Source organism: Salmo salar, unplaced genomic scaffold (genome assembly GCF_965601325.2).
Source record: "Salmo salar unplaced genomic scaffold, fSalSal1 ptg000206l, whole genome shotgun sequence".
Taxonomy (NCBI): domain Eukaryota; kingdom Metazoa; phylum Chordata; class Actinopteri; order Salmoniformes; family Salmonidae; genus Salmo; species Salmo salar.
The window spans coordinates 2,156,459-2,178,705 of record NW_027675329.1 but is presented as its reverse complement, the minus strand read 5'-3'; the positions used below and the strand labels follow the sequence as shown (position 1 = coordinate 2,178,705).

General features: G+C 41.2%; 1 protein-coding gene across 2 annotated transcripts; it reads right to left on the bottom strand.

Moving 5' to 3' along the window:
- Window positions 1-9,019: 9,019 nt before the first annotated feature.
- On the bottom strand, window positions 9,020-19,089 carry LOC123732598 (NLR family CARD domain-containing protein 3-like). Of its 2 annotated transcripts, none has more exons than XM_082971187.1 (7): window positions 18,537-18,844; window positions 17,858-17,911; window positions 14,644-14,760; window positions 13,412-13,496; window positions 13,054-13,282; window positions 10,871-12,677; window positions 9,020-10,638 (listed from the first exon to the last, which is right to left on the bottom strand). In XM_082971187.1, exons 2-7 carry the CDS (start codon window positions 17,893-17,895, stop codon window positions 10,449-10,451), a joined length of 2,466 nt encoding a protein of 821 aa, XP_082827313.1. In that variant the 5' UTR covers window positions 17,896-17,911; window positions 18,537-18,844; the 3' UTR covers window positions 9,020-10,448. The 2 variants fall into 2 exon arrangements, with proteins under 2 accessions (XP_082827313.1, XP_082827312.1); XM_082971186.1 differs by lacking the exon at window positions 18,537-18,844 and adding an exon at window positions 18,877-19,089 and having other exon boundaries at window positions 9,021-10,638.
- Window positions 19,090-22,247: the final 3,158 nt, after the last annotated feature.

Genomic DNA, 22,247 nt, shown 5'->3' with positions numbered 1-22,247 from the left:
GATTAAGAAAAATCATGAATGAATCATGAATAATAATAATGAGTGAGAAAGTTACAGAAGCTACAACAAAACATGCTAACCTCTCACCATTACCAATAACAGAGGCTACAACAAAACATGCTAACCTCTCACCATTACCAATAACAGAGGCTACAACAAAACATGCTTAACCTCTCACCATTACCAATAACAGGGGATAAAACAAAACATGCTAACCTCTCACCATTACCAATATCAGAGGCTACAAAAAAACATGCTAACCTCTCACCATTACCAATAACAGAGGATACAACAAAACATGCTAACCTCTCACCATTACCAATAACAGAGGCTACAACAAAACATGCTAACCTCTCACCATTACCAATAACAGAGGCTACAACAAAACATGCTAACCTCTCACCATTACCAATAACAGAGGCTGCAACAAAACATGCTAACCTCTCACCATTACCAATTTATTTATTTATTTCACCTTTATTTAACCAGGTAGGCAAGTTGAGAACAAGTTCTCATTTACAATTGCGACCTGGACAAGATAAAGCAAAGCAGTTCGACACATAACAACACAGAGTTACACATGGAGTAAAACAAATGTAACCCTCTCACCAGGCTTGAATATGACTCTCACAATATTAACATATGTAGAGTATCTCAGCAGCATGGGATGTTAGGTGAGAAGGACATCTCCAATAAGAATTCCTATTGTAAACTATCTAGGGTTATGACAATAGGGTATTAACTTCAGATGAAATGATTCTAGGTTTCTGTTATTGAATCAGGATAAACCATCCCATGCATTAAATTAAAACAATTAATGACTCCACCAAGGCAACATACATAACGTTCCATATGTGTATTAAAACATTTTCAAACACAAATACATGTTCAGACACAACATCAAAAGAAATAAAAAATAATAAACCCCAATGAGTCGTGCACAACCAGTGTCCAAATTAAGCACCTCACATTGTGGTTACTCACGACTTGGTAGATATTCCCTCAGCGAAGTATGGCAGTTCCATGCAGGTTTCCTCACAAACTCCAAGGCAAGCACAGCTACACATGCAGACAGTACTCCTTAGCCGTAACCGATATCCCCATGGCAACACGAAGTCGTTAAGCTTCCCAAGCAATTATCTCCCGGTGTCACACGATGCTAGGCTAACCTCTAGGCTGGCTAATACCTCCACGACGAGACGGTAGCTTCAGTCTTTACTAAGTTTTAGCTAAATTATAACAACTCTTTTATTAAATAAAACATGTATTTCCCTTCATGTCTTAGTAGCTATGGGTTTTGTTGTAGTTCTGTCGTCTTCTTTTATAATTTTTCTTCACCAACCGTCCTGAGGTAAAACATCCATCCTTTCATCAACGTCTTTTTCCCTCCCGTTAACCAGGTCAACTCCCATTGGCCACAACTTAACAAGCGACCTTATTGCTCAAAACTTAAACTTCAAAGTAAAACAAACTATTCACTTATACATTAAATAAATATTTCTTCAAAAAGCATAATGCATTAACAACATTACAGTTTAGGAGCAATTCAATCATCTTTTAAATATAAAACCAATTAATTATAACAAATAAACTCAATACTTGGTTCAAACAAGAGTATTACACAAACATACAGTCAATAATACAGTAGAAAATAAGTCTATATACAATGTGAGCAAATGAAGTGAAATAAGGGAGGTAAAGGCAAAAAAAGGCCATGGTGGCAAAGTAAATACAATATAGCAAGTAAAACACTGGAATGGTAGATATGCAGTGGAAGAAAGTGCAAAGTAGAAATAATTGGGTGCAAAGGAGCTAAATAAATAAATACAGTAGGGGAAGAAGTAGTTGGGCTAAATTATAGATGGGCTATGTACAGGTGCAGTAATCTGTGAGCTGCTCTGGCAGCTGGTGCTTAAAGCTAGTGAGGGAGATAAGTGTTTTGAGTTTTAGAGATTTTTGTAGTTCGTTCCAGTCATTGGCAGCAGAGAACTGGACGAAGAGGTGGCCGAAGGAGGAATTGGCTTTGGGGGTGACCAGAGAGATATACCTGCTGGAGCGCGTGCTACAGGTGGGTGCTGCTATGGTGACCAGTGAGTGGAGATAAGGGGGGACTTTACCTAGCAGGGTCTTGTAGATGACCTGGAGCCAGTGGGTTTAGCGACGAGTATGAAGTGAGGGCCAGACAACGAGAGCGTACAGGTCGCAGTGGTGGGTAGTACAGTGGGGGAAAAAAGTATTTGATCCCCTGCTGATTTTGTACGTTTGCCCACTGACAAAGAAATGATCAGTCTATAATTTTAATGGTAGGTTTATTTGAACAGTGAGAGACAGAATAACAGCAAAAAAATCAAGAAAAACGCATGTCAAAAATGTTATACAATTATTTGCATTTTAATGAGGGAAATTAGTATTTGACCCCTCTGCAAAACATGACTTAGTACTTGGTGGCAAAACCCTTTCTTGTAGTTGGCCACCAGGTTTGCACACATCTCGGGAGGGATTTTGTCCCACTCCTCTTTGCAGATCTTCTCCAAGTCATTAAGGTTTCGAGGCTGACGTTTGGCAACTCGAACCTTCAGCTCCCTCCACAGATTTTCTATGGGATTAAGGTCTGGAGACTGGCTAGGCCACTCCAGGACCTTAATGTGCTTCTTCTTGAGCCACTCCTTTGTTGCCTTGGCCGTGTGTTTTGGGTCATTGTCATGCTGGAATACCCATCCACAACCCATTTTCAATGCCCTGGCTGAGGGAAGGAGGTTCTCACCCAAGATTTGACGTTACATGGCCCCGTCTATTGTCCCTTTGATGCAGTGAAGTTGTCCTGTCCCCTTAGCAGAAAAACACCCCCAAAGCATAATGTTTCCACCTCCATGTTTGATGGTGGAGATGGTGTTCTTGGGGTCATAGGCAGCAATCCTCCTCCTCCAAACACTGCGAGTTGAGTTGATGTCAAAGAGCTCCATTTTGGTCTCATCTGACCACAACATTTTCACCAGTTGTCCTCTGAATCATTCAGATGTTCATTGGCAAACTTCAGACGGGCATGTATATGTGCTTTCTTGAGCAGGGGGACCTTGCGGGCGCTGCAGGATTTCCGTCCTTCACGGCGTAGTGTGTTACCAATTGTTTTCTTGGTGACTGTGGTCCCAGCTGCCTTAAGATCATTGACAAGATCCTCCCGTGGAGTTCTGGGCTGATTCCTCACCGTTCTCATGATCATTGCAACTCCACGAGGTGAGATCTTGCATGGAGCCCCAGGCCGAGGGATATTGAAAGTTCTTTTGTGTTTCTTCCATTTGCGAATAATCGCACCAAATGTTGTCACCTTCTCACCAAGCTGCTTGGCGATGGTCGTGTAGCCCATTCAAGCCTTGTAGGTCTACAACCTTGTCCCTGACATCCTTGGAGAGCTCTTTGGTCTTGGCCATGGTGGAGAGTTTGGAATCTGATTGATTGATTGCTTCTGTGGACAGGTTTCTTTTTTTAAGTTGCGGTTAGGAGCACTCCCTTTAAGAGTGTGCTCCTAATCTCAGCTCGTTACCTGTATAAAAGACACCTGGGAGCCAGAAATCTGTCGTGTCATTGGGGTACCATTAACCTGTTAGGGCTAGGGGGCAGCATTTGCACGTCTGGATAATTTTTTTTTACCCGATTTAATCTGGTTACTAATCCTACCCAGTAACTAGAATATGCATATACTTATTATATATGGATAGAAAACACTCTAAAGTTTCTAAAACTGTTTGAATGGTGTCTGTGAGTATAACAGAACTCATTTGGCAGGCAAAACCCTGAGACATTTTCTGACAGGAAGTGGATACCTGATGTGTTGTATTACCTTTAAACCTATCCCATTGAAAAACACAGGGGCTGAGGAATATTTTGCCACTTCCTATTGCTTCCACTAGATGTCACCAGCCTTTACAAAGTGTTTTGAGTCTTCTGGAGGGAGATCTGACCGAACAAGAGCCATGGAACGATGATGTCCCATTAGACACCTGGCGCGCGAGTTCATGTTGGGTACCCTCGTTCCAATACGTTATAAAAGAGTATGCATTCGTCCACCTTGAATATTATTCATGTTCTGGTTAAAAAAGGCCCTAATGATTTATGCTATACAACGTTTGACATGTTTGAACGAACGTAAATATATTTTTTCCCCTCGTTCATGACGAGAAGTCCGGCTGGCTTAGATCATGTGCTAACAAGACGGAGATTTTTGGACATAAATGATGAGCTTTTTTGAACAAAACTACATTCGTTATGGACCTGTGATACCTGGAAGTGACATCTGATGAAGAGAATCAAAGGTAATGGATTATTTACATAGTATTTTCGATTTTAGATCTCCCCAACATGACGTCTAGTCTGTATCGCAACGCGTATTTTTCTGGGCGCAGTGCTCAGATTATTGCAAAGTGTGATTTCCCAGTAAGGTTATTTTTAAATCTGGCAAGTTGATTGCGTTCAAGAGATGTAAATCTATAATTCTTTAAATAACAATATAATATTTTACCAATGTTTTCTAATTTTAATTATTTAATTTGTGACGCTGACTTGACTGCCGGTTATTGGAGGGAAACGATTTCCTCAACATCAATGCCATAGTAAAACGCTGTTTTTGGATATAAATATGAACTTGATAGAACTAAAAATGCATGCATTGTCTAACATAATGTCCTAGGAGTGTCATCTGATGGAGATTGTAAAAGGTTAGTGCATCATTTTAGCTGGTTTTATGGTTTTGGTGACCCTGTCTTTGACTTGACAAAACATTACACACAACTCTTGTAAATGTACTGTCCTAACATACTCTAAATTTATGCTTTTGCTGTAAAACCTTTTTGAAATCGTAAAACGTGGTTAGATTAAGGAGATGTTTATCTTTCAAAGGGTGTAAAATAGTTGTATGTTTGAAAAATTTGAATTTTGACATTTATTTGGATTCAAATTTGCCGCACTTGAAATGCACCTGCTGTTGATGGAGTGCACCACGGGTGGCACGCTAGCGTCCCACCTAGCCCATAGAGGTTAAACTGAAGACATGTTTATCAATTAACTCCCTGTAATTATTATCACACGATTAAACTGATTAATCGTTTAATTGTAATTAACTCGGAGATCGAGGCACCAAGGAGAATATTCAGATTACAAAGCTATAATTTTCCTAATATAACTTTCCTCTACTATAATATTATATTCTATTATAGTATAGGCCGATTATCTTCTGGTTTAAATGGTGTATTTTACCTCGAGTCCAGTCTCATTCCAAACATCGTAAATTGTTGTATCTGCACGAACCCAGTCTTTACTAAAATCATCCATACATTAATTGTCTTAAAATCATTTATTTACTACACTAAGTAATTAACCTCTATGGGCTAGGTGGGACGCTAGCGTGCCACCCGTGGTGCACTCCATCAACAGCAGGTGCATTTCAAGAGCGGCAAATTTGAATCCAAATAAATGTCAAAATTCAAATTTTTCAAACATACAACTATTTTACACCCTTTGAAAGATAAACATCTCCTTAATCTAACCACGTTTTACGATTTCAAAAAGGTTTTACGGCGAAAGCATAAATTTAGAGTATGTTAGGACAGTACATTTACAAGAGTTGTGTGTAATGTTTTGTCAATTCAAAGACAGGGTCACCAAAACCATAAAACCAGCTAAAATGATGCACTAACCTTTTACAATCTCCATCAGATGACACTCCTAGGACATTATGTTAGACAATGCATGCATTTTTAGTTCTATCAAGTTCATATTTATATCCAAAAACAACGTTTTACTATGGCATTGATGTTGAGGAAATCGTTTCCCTCCAATAACCGGCAGTCAAGTCAGCGTCACAAATTAAATAATTAAAATTAGAAAACATTGGTAAAATATTATATTGTCATTTAAAGAATTATAGATTTACATCTCTTGAACGCAATCAACTTGCCAGATTTAAAAATAACCTTACTGGGAAATCACACTTTGCAATAATCTGAGCACTGCGCCCAGAAAAATACGCGTTGCGATACAGACTAGACGTCATGTTGGGGAGATCTAAAATCGAAAATACTATGTAAATAATCCATTACCTTTGATTCTCTTCATCAGATGTCACTTCCAGGTATCACAGGTCCATAACGAATGTAGTTTTGTTCAAAAAAGCTAATCATTTATGTCCAAAAATCTCCGTCTTGTTAGCACATGATCTAAGCCAGCCGGACTTCTCGTCATGAACGAGGGGAAAAAATATATTTACGTTCGTTCAAACATGTCAAACGTTGTATAGCATAAATCATTAGGGCCTTTTTAAACCAGAACATGAATAATATTCAGGGTGGACGAATGCATACTCTTTTATAACGTATTGGAACGAGGGTACCCAACATGAACTCGCGCGCCAGGTGTCTAATGGGCCATCATCGTTCCATGGCTCTTGTTCGGTCAGATCTCCCTCCAGAAGACTCAAAACACTTTGTAAAGGCTGGTGACATCTAGTGGAAGCAATAGGAAGTGCCAAAATATTCCTCAGCCCCTGTGTTTTTCAATGGGATAGGTTTAAAGGTAATACAACACATCAGGTATCCACTTCCTGTCAGAAAATGTCTCAGGGTTTTGCCTGCCAAATTAGTTCTGTTATACTCACAGACACCATTCAAACAGTTTTAGAAAATTTAGGGTGTTTTCTATCCATATGTAATAAGTATATGCATATTCTAGTTACTGGGTAGGAGTGGTAACCAGATTAAATCGGGTATGTTTTTTTATCCAGCCGTGTCAATACTGCCCCCTAGCCCTAACAGGTTAACAGAAAACATACAAACAGTAATTATCGTCACAAAGGATTGGTATAGTAATGTGCCCTAATGGCTAACAGGCATGGCTGGTCTGTTAGACAATGGGTCATAAACGGTCAGCTGAGAATGTACACAGAGTTCATTAATATTAACAATTGACAATTGAAGGCTCGCTCATTCGGGAACAATTGCAATCAATATATATTAACGCTCATGTGTCGTCGTCGGGATCCTTGTTGGAGCGTCGTTCTGTGGAGAGTTTTGTCTCTCTCTCTCTCTCTCGGTTAGAATGGATCTTTCAAAGCGACATTCATTAATGTTGTTATAGAATGGATGTTTCGTTGGTCTTCGCGTTCGATGATATAATTTACTTAGCTGCAGACTAATAATTAATATCAAAGACTTGTTCTTATTCTGTCGGTATCAATAGTCTAAAAGTTAACCACATGGTATGGTTCACTTTCAGTAAAGGAATTGGATGGTAAAACCTATTGGCCATGGAGTGGAGGCCTGGTCTGAAGAAATGTAAATCAGGGTGGGTTTTATAGTGACCCTTGAACAGGCTTGTGAAATGACGCCTGGTCCTGTCTGTGTCCCTTGGGGGGCGTGCCGATGGCTGAGTGAAGCTTGGTACAGAAATCCAATTCTATCACATTAACATCAGTACATAGCATCTCAATGTATTACAAATAGCTTTATCCTTATTAATACATTTTATACAACCATTATGATGCAAGTCTTAACCTCTATGGGACCGGCGGGACGAATTCGTCCCACCTACGTAACAGCCACTGCCATCCTGTGGCGCGATTTTCAAAATCTTCAAAATCATATTACTTCAATTTCTCAAACATATGACTATTTTACAGCCATTTAAAGATAAGACTCTCGTTAATCTAACCACACTGTCCGATTTCAAAAAGGCTTTACAACGAAAGCAAAACATTAGATTATGTCAGCAGAGTACCAAGCCAGAAATAATCAGACACCCATTTTTCAAGCCAGCATATAATGTCACCAAAACCCAGAAGACAGCTAAATGCAGCACTCACCTTTGATGATCTTCATCAGATGACAACCCTAGGACATTATGTTATACAATACATGCATGTTTTGTTCAATCAAGTTCATATTTATATCAAAAACCAGCTTTTTACATTAGCATGTGACGTTCAGAACTAGCATACCCCCCGCAAACTTACGGGGAATTCGCTAACATTTTACTAAATTACTCACGATAAACGTTCACAAAAAGCATAACAATTATTTTAAGAATTATAGATACAGACCTCCTCTATGCACTCGATATGTCCGATTTTAAAATAGCTTTTTGGTGAAAGCACATTTTGCAATATTCTAAGTACATAGCCCAGGCATCACGGGCTCGCTATTTAGACACCCGGCAAGTTTAGCACTCACCATAATCATATTTACTATTATAAAAATGTCATTACCTTTTGTTGTCTTCGTCAGAATGCACACCCAGGACGTCTACTTCAATAACAAATGTTGGTTTGGTCCAAAATAATCCATCGTTATATCCGAATAGCGGCGTTTTGTTCGTGCGTTCCAGACACTATCCGAAATAGTAAAGAAGTGTCGCGCGCTTGGCGCAATTCCTGACAATAAAATTCAAAGTATTCCATTGCCGTACGTGGAAGCATGTCAACCGCTGTTTAAAATCAATTTTTACGTCATTTTTCTCGTAGAAAAGCGATAAAATTCCGACAGGGAATCTCCTTTTCGGCAAACAGAGGAAAAAATCCCAAAGGCGGGGGCGGTCGGGGTCACGCGCATAAGCTAGTGTCTCTTGATGGGCCACTTGAGAAAGGCGATAATGTGTTTCAGCCTGGGGCTGGAATGACGACATTCTCTTTTTTCCCGGGCTATGAGAGCCTATGGACGACGTGGGAAGTGTCACGTTAGAGCAGAGATCCTTAGTAAATGATAGAGATGGCAAAGAAGTTCCAGAAATGGTCAGACAGGCCACTTCCTGTAAAGGAATCTCTCAGGTTTTGACCTGCCATTTGAGTTCTGTTATACTCACAGACACCATTCAAACAGTTTTAGAAAATTTAGGGTGTTTTCTATCCATATGTAATAAGTATATGCATATTCTAGTTACTGAGTAGGAGTGGTAACCAGATTAAATCGGGTATGTTTTTTATCCAGCCGTGTCAATGCTGCCCCCTAGCCCTAACAGGTTAAGCTGAGGCTATTATATAAACAGTTTTATGGTAATATGGCTATATTGTCTCTTCTGAGTATCACAAAATTGTACCAAGCGGACCAGTTCGTAGCTGGATTCTTCACCAATCTTCCATACCTTCTCCAGAACACAAATGTCGCTTGGCTCCCCAATTCTGTGAGTTGGAAGAATTTCCTGTGTCTCTCTATGGGCCATGTGGCCAGAGACTCCTCTTAGAGTTTTTACAACCCTTTCACACAGGGCCTGGGTGGTTGGGAAGGTAGGTTGGGGGATGGTACAAAGGGGAGGGGGTCAACTGTCCTTCCTGTACCCAAAGAGGCCAACGTCATGACAAATCTTTCTGATTGAGACAAAACGGATGGCACTGTGATAGACTGCATCTAATTTATTGAGTAGGGTATTGGAGGCTATTTTGTAAATGACATCGCCGAAGTCGAGGATCGGTAGGATGGTCAGTTTTATAAGGGTATGTTTGCAGCATGAGTGAAGGATGCTATGTTGCGAAATAGGAAGCCAATTCTAGATTTAATTTTGGATTGGAGATGTTTAATATAAGTCTGGAAGGAGAGTTTAAAGTCTAACCAGACACCTAGGTATTTGTAGTTGTCCACATATTCTAAGTCAGAACCGTCCAGAGTAGTGATGCTGAACAGGCAGGCAGGTGCAGGCAGCGATCAGTTGAAGAGCATGCATTTAGTTTTACTTGTATTTAAGAGCAGTTGGAGGCCACAGAAGGAGAGCTGTATGGCATTGAAGCTCGTCTAGAGGTTAGTTAACACAGTGTCCAAAGAAGGGCCAGAAGTATACAGAATAACACCAATAACAGAGGGGGTCTGATCTTTGTGCCTCTGTAAATTTCTCATTCATCATCATTAATGATTCATTCCTGATTATTCATAATCATGGTAGCATCCACATGAATGTAGAAGTGTTCAGAAACATGTTCTATTCTTACTGACAATACAAGTGAAGTGACTCCAAAATGACAGGACATTATTCACCATTCAGTTTCTATTAGGAAAAACATCATCCAAAACACAACCAAGACAAACTGCAAATGCATTCAACAGGTTTGTAGAATCACAATTGATGTAATCACTGCAGGCATGGATCATGGGACTAAATACTAAACTTATGACAACTTTAATACAATATAAGTGAATTTGTCCGAATATGTACAACTTTTTCAAATGGGAGAACTAAATACATAAAGTGCTTTCCTTTCTTAACAGTAACACAGCTATGTATGAAAATACCCTAAAATAAAAGGTGACATTCTGTACTGTCACCTAATATGAAACATTCTATCTCAAATCCAAAATGCTGGATCATAGCACCACATTTAAAACTGTAAGCTTCACTGTCCAAACACATATGGTGTGGACTATGTGTGCCTGGTAAACACATGTGGATCTGGTGAACAGTTATCACTTGTTGACCAACTACAGGAATACTGACCTCAGCGTCTCCAGTTTACAGTGTGGATCCTCCAGTCCAGCAGAGAGCAGCTTCACTCCTGAATCCTTCAGGTCATTGTTACTCAGGTCCAGCTCTCTCAGGTGTGAGGGGTTTGACTTCAGAGCTGAGACCAGAGAAGCACAGCCTTTCTTTGTGACTCCACAGCCTGACAGCCTGCAACGAGATCATCATGACTTCACAAACACACTGGTAATTTAACACCAGTAGTGTAGAAGGACAAGGGTAGATGCATTTGGTTCATATTCCCAAACAACACATAGATTCATCTTCCATCAATGCATTTATTCAATATGTTTTTCAATATACATATTATAATACATATTTTTCTCTAAACATAATATTTCTTCCTGATGAATACTTCTTATATGTCATTTTATTTACTCACAGAGCAGCTCTGGAGGCTTTGACCACTGGCAGCAGCCTCAGAAGAGTTTCCTCTGATCTGGAGAATTTCTTCAGGTCAAACACATCCAGCTCCTTTTCTGAAGTCAGCAATACAAAGGCCAGAGCTGACCACTGTGCAGGTGACAGGTTGGGTTCTGAGAGACTTCCTGATCTCAGGTAGCTTTGGATCTCCTCCACTAGAGAATGGTCATTCAGTTCATTCAGACAGTGGAACATATTGATGCTCCTCTCTGGAGAAGAATTCTCCCTGATCTTCTTCTTGATGTACTTGACTGTTTCTTCATGGCTCTGTGAGCTGCTTCTTGTCTTTGTCAGTAGACCTCGTAAGTGCTTCTGATTGGATTCCAGTGAGAGGCCCAGAAGGAAGCGGAGGAACAGGTCCAGGTTTCCTGTCTCACTTTGTAAGGCTTTATCCAGGGCACTCTTGTAGACAGTAACTTCAGTAACTTCAGGCTTGTCTCTGAACAGCGAGAAAACGTATCTGAACATTGATTGAGGTTCATCCATTAGATTCTCATTGTTGTTGATGAATGAGAGGAACACATATACAGCAGCCAGAAACTCCTGAATGCTCAGATGAACAAAGCAGTACACCTTGTTCTGGTACAGCCCACATTCCTCTTTAAAGAGCTGTGTGCACAATCCTGAGTACACTGAGGCTTCATTGACATCAATGCCAGCCTCTTTCAGGTCTTTTTCATAGAAAATCAGATTGCCCTTCACTAGCTGTTGAAAAGCCAGTTTTCCCAGTGACAGAATGCTCTCTTTATTCCAGTGTGGACCTGTCTCTTCTTTCCCAAGATACTTTTCATTCTTCTGTTTGGTATGAAACACCACAAGGTGTGTGTACATCTCAGTCAGAGTCTTGGGCATCTCTTCTCTCTTATGTTCCAGCATGTGTTCGAGGACTGTTGCAGAAATCCAACAGAAGACTGGAATGTGGCACATGATGTGGAGGCTCCTTGATGTCTTTATGTGTGAGATGATTCTGCTGGCCAGGTCCTCATCACTGAATCTCTTCCTGAAGTACTCCTCCTTCTGTGGGTCATTGAACCCTCGTACCTCTGTCACCTGGTCAACACACCCTGAAGGGATCTTATTGGCTGCTGCAGGTCGGGTAGTTATCCAGAGGAGAGCAGAGGGAAGCAGATTTCCCTTGATGAGATTTGTCAGCAGAACATCCACTGAGGTTGACTCTGTGACGTCACAACAGATCTTGTTCTTCTGGAAGTCTAGGGGCAGTCGGCACTCATCCAGACCATCAAAGACGAACAGAACTTTGTACTTGTCGTAGTTGGAGATTCTTGATTGTTTTGTTTCCATTGAGAAGTGATTGAGAAGTTCAATCAAAGTGTTTTTGTCCCCTTTCATCAAATTCAGCTCCCGAAAAGGGAATGAAAATACAAATTGGACATCCTGATTTGCTTTTCCTTCAGCCCAGTCCAGAATGAACTTCTGCACAGAGACTGTTTTTCCAATGCCAGCGACTCCCTTTGTCAGCACAGTTCTGATACGTTTGTCTTGTCCAGTTAAGGGTTTGAAGATGTCGTTACATTTGATTGCAGTCTCTGGTCTTGCTTGTTTCCTGGTTGTTGTCTCAATCTGTCTCAGCTCATGTTCATTATTGACCTGTCCTGTTCCTCCCTCTGTGATGTAGAGCTCTGTGTAGATCTTATTGAGAAGTGTTGGGTTTCCTTGTTTAGCGATCCCCTCAAATACACATTGAAACTTCTTCTTTAGATTAGATTTGAGTTCACGTTGGCAAATCACGGCAGGATCATCTGAATCTAGAAATAACACAGAGGATATTAATATTACATCTGTTTTAATGTCTACAGTATTGTAGGACTGTTATAACATTTTAAATTATAATCATTTATTCTCTTAACTGACTGTATAAATGTATCAATGTTTTCATAATGCATTCCAGACTGGTGTGACTGATTATATTATTATTGGTATTATTGATGGTATTATTAATGTTGTCTCTCTCTCTCTAAATTAATCAACACAACACATCCCTGCTGCTACTTGACGAGGTCACTAGGTGTTGTGTTAAGGTTGCTTCAATATCATTGAGTTACACAGCTACTTTAGCTGTACTTTAGCCACAGCTTTTAAATGTTATAAAACAGCATTCAACATGAGGCAGACAGATCTTACTTTTCTCCAGTGTGTCAGCAAGCTCCTTCTGGTTCATTTTCCTCAGGATGTGCAGTGTGATCTTCAGAGCCCCCTCTCTGGCACTGCTCTCCTGCTTCTCATCTTCAGCATCCACCACTTCCTCATCCTGCTTCTGACTCTCAAAGCCTTCTGGGAGTTCTGGACTAAGAATCCTCTTGAACATCTTCAGCTCGTTCTTCACAAATATCATCATTTTCTTTTCAAGCAACTGAAATAAATCAAGTAAATAAGTTAAGCAAGAGAAGAAATGCTTTCTCATTAACACATTAATGAATAATTGACAGATCAACTTTACTTGAGGTAAACAAAAACAAATGTACATAACAGGACCACATACACTGAATATAGAGTCCAGGTCTGTTTGATGACTCTGGGAAGACTGACCACTGAGAATCTCTGACTCTGATCTCTCCTGTTGGTTTCTGTGGACAAAACATGAGATTACATCTCCTCATCCAGGGAGTGAGTGAGTACGGACAGACAAACAGACATAGACAGAAAGCGGGACAGACAGTCAGAGACAGACAGAGACAGACAGACAGACAGACAGACAGACAGACAGACAGACAGACAGACAGACAGACAGACAGACAGACAGACAGACAGACAGACAGACAGACAGACAGACAGACAGACAGACAGACAGACAGACAGACAGACAGACAGACAGAAAGCGGGACAGACAAACAGAGATAGACAGAGACAGACAGAGACAGAGACAGACAGACAGAGACAGACACAGACAGACACATACAGACAAAGAGAGACAGACAGACTGAAAGCGGGACAGACAGTCAGAGACAGGCAAAGACAGACAAACAGACAGACAGAGACACAGACAGAAAGCGGGACAGACAGTCAGAGACAGACAGACAAACAGACAGACAGAGACACAGACAGAAAGCAGGACAGACAGTCAGAGACAGACAGACAGAAAGATACAGACAGACAGACAGACAGAAAGATACAGACAGACAGACAGACAGACAGACAGACAGACAGACAGACAGACAGACAGACAGACAGACAGACAGACAGACAGACAGACAGACAGACAGACAGACAGACAGACACACAGACAGAAACAGACATACAGACAGAGAAAGACACACAGACAGACAGAGACAGACAGAGACAGACAGACAGAAACAGACACAGAGAGACACAGAGACACAGACAGACAGACAGACAGACAGACAGACAGACAGACAGACAGACAGACAGACAGACAGACAGACAGACAGACAGACAGACAGACAGACAGACAGACAGACAGACAGACAGACAGACAGACAGACAGACAGACAGACAGACAGACAGCGAAATACACACAGACAGAGAGACAGGCAAAGAGGCAGAGAGACAGATAGACAGACAGAGAGACACACACACACAGGGAGGGAATATTGTGTTTGTTTAATTAATATTGTTTTAGGACTATGAAAATGGACAAAAGTATTAGCCTATGGATTATGAAAACAACCAAAATAAATGTGAAAATGGGAGAGGAGAAATGACTAGAGACAGTGTTGTTTAACTCACTGACCATGACCCATGAGTTCTTCTTACCTTTGTTCAGTAGAAAAGTCTCCCTCTCTAAAGTATATAGGTGTACACATGGACCAGTCACTCTTCATGGACACACAGCTGGGTACACGGGAGGCTGGTCTCTCCTGTTTGATTAGACTTTAACACAACAGAGACAAACATTACATCTCTCATCTACTCTGAGCTCAGATGGGAAACATAAGAAGAGCTCTGGATCAGACAGACAGACAGACAGACAGACAGACAGACAGACAGACAGACAGACAGACAGACAGACAGACAGACAGACAGACAGACAGACAGACAGACAGACAGACAGACAGACAGACAGACAGACAGACAGACAGAAAGCGGGACAGACAAACAGAGATAGACAGAGACAGAGACAGAGACAGACAGACACAGACAGACACATACAGAACAAGAGAGACAGACAGACTGAAAGCGGGACAGACAGTCAGAGACAGGCAAAGACAGACAAACAGACAGACAGAGACACAGACAGAAAGATACAGACAGACAGACAGAGACACAGACAGAAAGATACAGACAGACAGAGACACAGACAGAAAGCGGGACAGACAGTCAGAGACAGACAGACAGAAAGAGACAGACAGACAGACAGACAGACAGACAGACAGACAGACAGACAGACAGACAGACAGACAGACAGACAGACAGACAGACAGACAGACAGACAGAAAGCGGGACAGACAGAAAGCGGGACAGACAAACAGAGATAGACAGAGACAGACAGAGACAGAGACAGACAGGGGAGGCTGGTGTCTCCTGCTTTATTGGACTTCAACACAACAGAGACAAACATTACATCTTTCATCTACTCTGAGCTTGGTGTGTTTTTCACTATCTAATCATGACATTGTGTTGTTCAATGACAGACATGTATTTGTTTAAAAATCTATAACTTAATGATTTCATTTCATTTCAGAGAAGACAAATAATAATATTTTTTTACAAAATTTTATATATCTGCCTGCCTCTCAACTGTGACCGTTTCAATTCGTCATATGTAGCAACATTTGAAATTGTGTTTTTTACGTTGGATAAAAGTAGAGACTCAGAGCTAGAAAATGGTATATCAGACACTGCAGTTGAGGAACAATGGGAAAGTAATTCTGCTTTGAATGTTAATAAACTTGGAACCTCACTTTTGAGAAAATGTCCTTTGAATGTTTTGGTACCTACTGGAGAGCTCTTCTTTGTCTACAGGGCTGTTACTTTGGCTGATAATGTCACCCATCTAAATAAATAGTTTTATATATATAATTAACTAAATGTATGGTGTTTTTGTTTTATGTCAGTTTAATTGTTTGTTATGCTATAAACTTTTTATTTTATTATAAGTGGTAAAATGAACTAGAAAATGTTATATTTTGCAATTCTGAGTAATTACTACTTTAGTAAGGAATAACACATTACTCAGTACTACTGCAGTTGCTAAATAATTCCAATAGATGGCAGCATAAGACCACAAATGACATTTCAGAATATTAGTTTAGTTTTCTCCCTGGATACACCACCACTCCCCCTCACAGGAAAACTCCTGTGTGGCTTCTTTCTGTCCCTTTACACACTGCTAACACAAGAGGAAGGACTGAAAAAGCATTTAACAGACTACTGTGAAGTAATATAATGATGATTCATGTTTATTATTACCTGTTTTTATGCTCATGTTTTGAAATTATACTTCATTAATATAACGATTATCAATAAGTCTGAACATTAATTCAGTCACCTCTAGTTGAGAAAAACGTATTTTCCAGGTACATTCATTGTCAAATTCATCAACCAGCATCGAGCCACTCTGCCTTCTCTCTCTAGTAGTCAACTCAGCCCCGCTAAAAAGCTGGTGTCATCACTCTGCCTTCTCTCTCTAGTAGTCAACTCAGCCCCGGTAAAAAGCTGGTGTCGTCACTCTGCCTTCTCTCTCTAGTAGTCAACTCAGCCCCGGTAAAAAGCTGGTGTCGTCGCTCTGCCTTCTCTCTCTAGTAGTCAACTCAGCCCCGGTAAAAAGCTGGTGTCGTCGCTCTGCCTTCTCTCTCTTTACTAACCGGTAGGGTTTAATGATGTAATTTATTGGCGGGCTGGAAGACGCACTCTTGTCTTTTCTATTCCGAGGTTGTTTACTCGCAATATCAGATATTAAGATTACTTTTTATAATGCATGTATACTGAGGTTGAGGTTTTGACTAGCGATTATTTACCCGGTGTTCAATACCTGCTATAATCACTATTTTGTTGCTCTCCCGAAAGCAATACAGGCCCATTACGAGATATATAGCTAACTAAAGTAATGAGTGACCATTTTAGAAAATCATGGGACATATAGTCTGTGGTTGCATGCTATTTTATGTCAATCCTATTGCTGCCTGTAGCCTATAACTGATGCTTCGTGGTCTTATGCTGCCATCTATTGGAAATCTTTAGCAATTAAAAGTTATTAATGCACATTCAGACGTTGGTGAGGCAGCTAAAAAAATGTTTAAAAAATTGAATGTGTCCAGCCTACTTTAGGCGCCCCGAAAATAATATTCAAAAGATTGGTCCTTGGATACAGAGGGGTTAAACACTAAAGTTACCGTCCATCTAGTGAAGAGAGGAGAACCGGACAGAGGTAGACCTGTGGCTGAAAGGTGGCTGGTTTGAATCCCGGTCCGGGTGCTGGAAAAAACAGGAGGAATTGATCTGACCCCTGGAGGGCTGCTGGGTTCACATCCTCAAAACATTCACCTTTCATTGATCAGAACTCTAGAGGTTCTTCTTCACTGAACCCAAATATATATCACTTTTAGTGGTTCCATATATTAAGGAAGTGATAGAAGCCTTTTTGGTTCTATAAGGAACCTTCTTTTCTAAGAGTGTAAAATTAACAAGTTTTTCTTTTGATTATTTAATTATCTACATCATGTTATTTCAAGATATCCCTTTGGAGCGCAACATCACGTTGTTAAGAAATTATCCTAAATTGGGCATGGCTTTAAAATGGGCAATTGAATGCATCTAGGGTGTTCCAGCAAAACAATGGATATATAGAGTTTTGCAATAAAACATTTTTTATACACAATCTAAAGAAATTCATAAATAATCTGAGAACAGTAATATTGAAGGTACCCATTAGCAACCATTTCTGATTAAAAAACAAATGTGAACATTTTTGGAAATATCATTTTTGAAATAAACTATTAATAATTCTTAAACAAAATTGTCATCTCACCTCTTAGATTTGGTGTCATGTTCCCCAGAGAGACTCATTTTAGAGAACTGACCCCTAAACAGAGATCCAGCATGTTGGTTGTAGTTAACACAGTGACAACTAAACAGAGATCCAGCATGTTGGTTGTGGTCAACACAGTGACAACTAAACAGAGATCCAGCATGTTGGTTGTGGTTAACACAGTAACTAAACAGAGATCCAGCATGTTGGTTGTGGTTAACACAGTAACAACTAAACAGAGATCCAACATGTTGGTTGTGGTTAACACAGTAACAACTAAACAGAGATCCAGCATGTTGGTTGTGGTTAACACAGTGACGTCCTAAACAGAGATCCAGCATGTTGGTTGTGATTAACACAGGGCCAACTAATTATTGAAGGTCAATTGTTCTCTTTTATTCATTATCTCTTAGAAATAAAACATTTACTAACAGACATAGAAAGACACATCCAAACAGTTAGGTGATTTAATATTTTTCACAATTTCTCCATGTAGTGGAACTAATAATAATAAAACAATTTAACAACAACAATATAATATTAATAAGTCACTTTCTCTTTTAATAATTTCTCTCATTCTAGTGTGTTGCTTTGTTCAACAGGTATGATATAATTATGCTGTTACTGAATTCAGTTCATAATAACAATGTTAAGAAAAGTATGTTCAGTGGTTTCATACCAAATTACACAGGAAGCAGGAGCTCATTGTAGTTTAGAAAACAACAAATGTTCTGATATTCTGAAAGATGATTTAGAACTATGATACATTAAAATTTTTACAAATTGTAAAATAATCACGATAAACAAATCGTATAATACGATATATGAACAATATGTTTTTGAATTTGACTTGCCTACGCCCAGTTAGCGCCATTTTGTATGATTGAACTGTCACATAACTGTCCCAGGTGAAATGGACTTTTAGATCTGAGTGTTTTACTGTCAGTCACTATACTAAAAAAACACCATACATTTAATTTCTCTACACACTTTACAATAATCACTGGGAAGATTCTTACCTTGTAGCCTGAATTCACAACCAGAACATGTCAAGTCATTGAGATATTTTCCGTTGTTCTGAGAGAGCACCTTCCTGATAACAAGTGTCTCTGTATCTATGTTCTAGGTACAGTTGATCTTTGGATGCAATAATATCTGGTCAAAGTCTAGTGACACAACACCATAGTATATCATAAACATAACAGCAGTTGGCCAGAAAAGGCCATGACATACTATAAAACAGGGTTTGTCAACTAGATTTGGCTTCGGGTGTCACGGTTGTCATAGAGAGGAGCGGACCAAAGTGCAGCGTGATTATCGTTCCACATATTTTATTGAACTGTGAAACTATGCAATACATACACATAAACTAAAGAACAAAAAAAAAATGTGATGTAGAGGTGAAACATACACTACTCAAAAACAATCTCCCACAAACAAAGGTGGGAAAAACACCTACTTAAGTATGATCTCCAATTAGAGACAATGATGACCAGCTGCCTCTAATTGGAGATCATCCCAAACAAAACCAAACATAGAAACTAGAACTAGAAACTAGAAAACAACATAGAAAAACGAAACTTGAAAACCCCCCTGTCACGCCCTGACCTACTCTACCATAGAAAATAACAGCTTTCTATGGTCAGGACGTGACATCGGGAGAATTTTTTTCTGAGTTAAAGTCGGAGGGCCAGAACATAATTAGCATATAATATTAGCACAATTAATACGCCTACACTACAAATTTAACAACACGTTTAACACATTTGATTACTACATAGTACATTGAGTGACAATAAAATAATTTAGATCTGATTAAGTTCATAAAATCACCAATATCTCTATTCAATTATATTTTTTTGTTTATATCTCTGTGTGTTGATTGTTGGGGAAAAACATGTCTACGTAGCCTACTGTAGTCTACACTACTTTATTAATATCAACATTCATTCAGAACAATTAGCTTGATAGCAAGAGAACATGTCGCTCTCAAAAAGTAGCAAAAGAAAGGTGGATAATGAAAATAAAGTTTCAGGGAAGAACGGACAGAGAGATATCCATTCATCTTACCATCTTTCTCCAATGCCAAGCCAGAGTGTCTTGTTTGCAATGAAAATGTCATTGTTTGCAAATAATTCAATCTCAGATGGCATTATGAATCTAAACATGGTACTTTGAAAGTGGCCTTCCCGCCCCAGACAGAGGCCTGAAGCAGAAACACTGAAGCATTAACTACAAGCTACAAACACGGCATTAGAATCCTCCTTCGTGGCCTGACCCAACAACAGAAGGTCACAAGTGCTTCCTAAAAGCATCCTGGGTTCTAACCAAACACAACATGCCCTTCACAGACGCAGAGCTGTTTAAAAAATGCATGGTGACAGTTTTGGAGGAATTGGCTACAGACAAGTCTATGGATAGCATAATCGCGTCTGTCAAACAGGTGCCCCTGTCTGTGACATCAGCCGGACGCCGTGTCTGTGCTCTGGCGGATGATGTGCATAGGATTGTTCTGGAGGGGCTCAGTCAGGCTGAGCATTTTCCCCTGGCTATTGATGAGAGTACTGACAACACCGATGTAGCACAGTTGTGTGTATATGTCCGTTATTTTCATGGGAAGGACACACCACCGGGGACGTTCCCCTGGATGGACACACCACCGGGGACGTTCCCTGGAAGGACACACCGCCGGGGACGTTCCCCTGGAAGGACACACCGCCGGGGACGTTCCCCTGGAAGGACACACCGCCGGGGATGTTCCCCTGGAAGGACACACCACCGGGGACGTTCCCCTGGAAGGACACACCGCCGGGGATGTTCCCCTGGAAGGACACACCACCGGGGACGTTCCCCTGGAAGGACACACCTCCGGGGACGGTCCCCTGGAAGGACACACCACCGTGGACGTTTCCCTGGAAGGACACACCACCGGGGACATCCCCCTGGAAGGACACACCTCCGGGGACGGTCCCCTGGAAGGACACACCACCGTGGACGTTTCCCTGGAAGGACACACCACCGGGGACATCCCCCTGGAAGGACACACCACCGGGGACGGTCCCCTGGAAGGACACACCACCGTGGACGGTCCCCTGGAAGGACACACCACCGGGGACGTTCCCCTGGAAGGACACACCACCGGGGACGTTCCCCTGGAAGGACACACCACCGGGGACGTTCCCCTGGAAGGACACACCACCGGGGACGTTCCCCTGGAAGGACACACCTCCGGGGACGGTCCCCTGGAAGGACACACCTCCGGGGACGGTCCCCTGGAAGGACACACCACCGGGGACGTTCCCCTGGAAGGACACACCGCCGGGGACGTTCCCCTGGAAGGACACACCGCCGGGGACATCCTATTCACAAAGCTGGAACAATTGTTTACGTAGCATGGCCTGTCATTCGAAAAAGTCAACTTTGTGATCACCGTCAGGGCTCCTGCTATGGTGGACAGACACAGGGGCCTGGTCAGCAGGTTGAAGGAAATCGCCCCACAAATGAATGGCTTGCATTGTCTCATCCATCAGAGTGTGAAACCCTCTCTCTATACTGCACGAGGGAGAGAGTCTCCTCCAGGAATTTATGACCTGAGATAACAGAACCTGGGTGAGAGTGAGGGGGATGGAGGGAGAGAGAGGGGAATGGAGGGAGAGAGAGGGGGATGGAGGGGGAGAGAGGGGGATGGAGGGAGAGAGAGGGGGATGGAGGGAGAGAGAGTGGGAAGGAGGGAGAGAGAGGGGGATGGAGGGAGAGAGAGGGGGATGGAGGGAGAGAGAGGGGGATGGAGGGGGAGAGAGGGGGATGGAGGGAGACAGAGGGGGATGGAGGGAGAGAGAGTGGGAAGGAGGGAGAGAGAGGGGGATGGAGGGAGAGAGAGGGGGATGGGGGAGAGAGAGGGGGATAGAGGGAGAGAGAGGGGGAAGGAGGGAGAGAGAGGGGGATGGTGCTCGCTATACCCAATGAGGGCAGCAGCTGACCACCATCGTTGTTGTAGTCATCACCATTCCTTTTATGTGCTAACTATGTTTGGATCAACTTACACCTGTGAGTCCTCCTTTTCCTCTATGAATGCAATCGACTCACGACAGGAACCGGCTTTCACATAAGGCAACCGAGGACTGCCTGCTCATCAACATCACATCCCTCTCACCTGACATCCACAAGATCGTGTCCAAGGGGAAATGCAACTTTTCCCATTAAGTAAATAACTTAGTATTTAATAAATAGTCATATAGGCTACTAACATTATAGTAATTATTATTATTATTATTATTATAATTGTTATTATTGTTATTATTATTATTGTGATTATTAGTGCTTATCAATGGCTATTTTAGGTGTCATGCTGACAGTATTTTCTGTTTGTTTTATCGTTACAGGAGCAGGT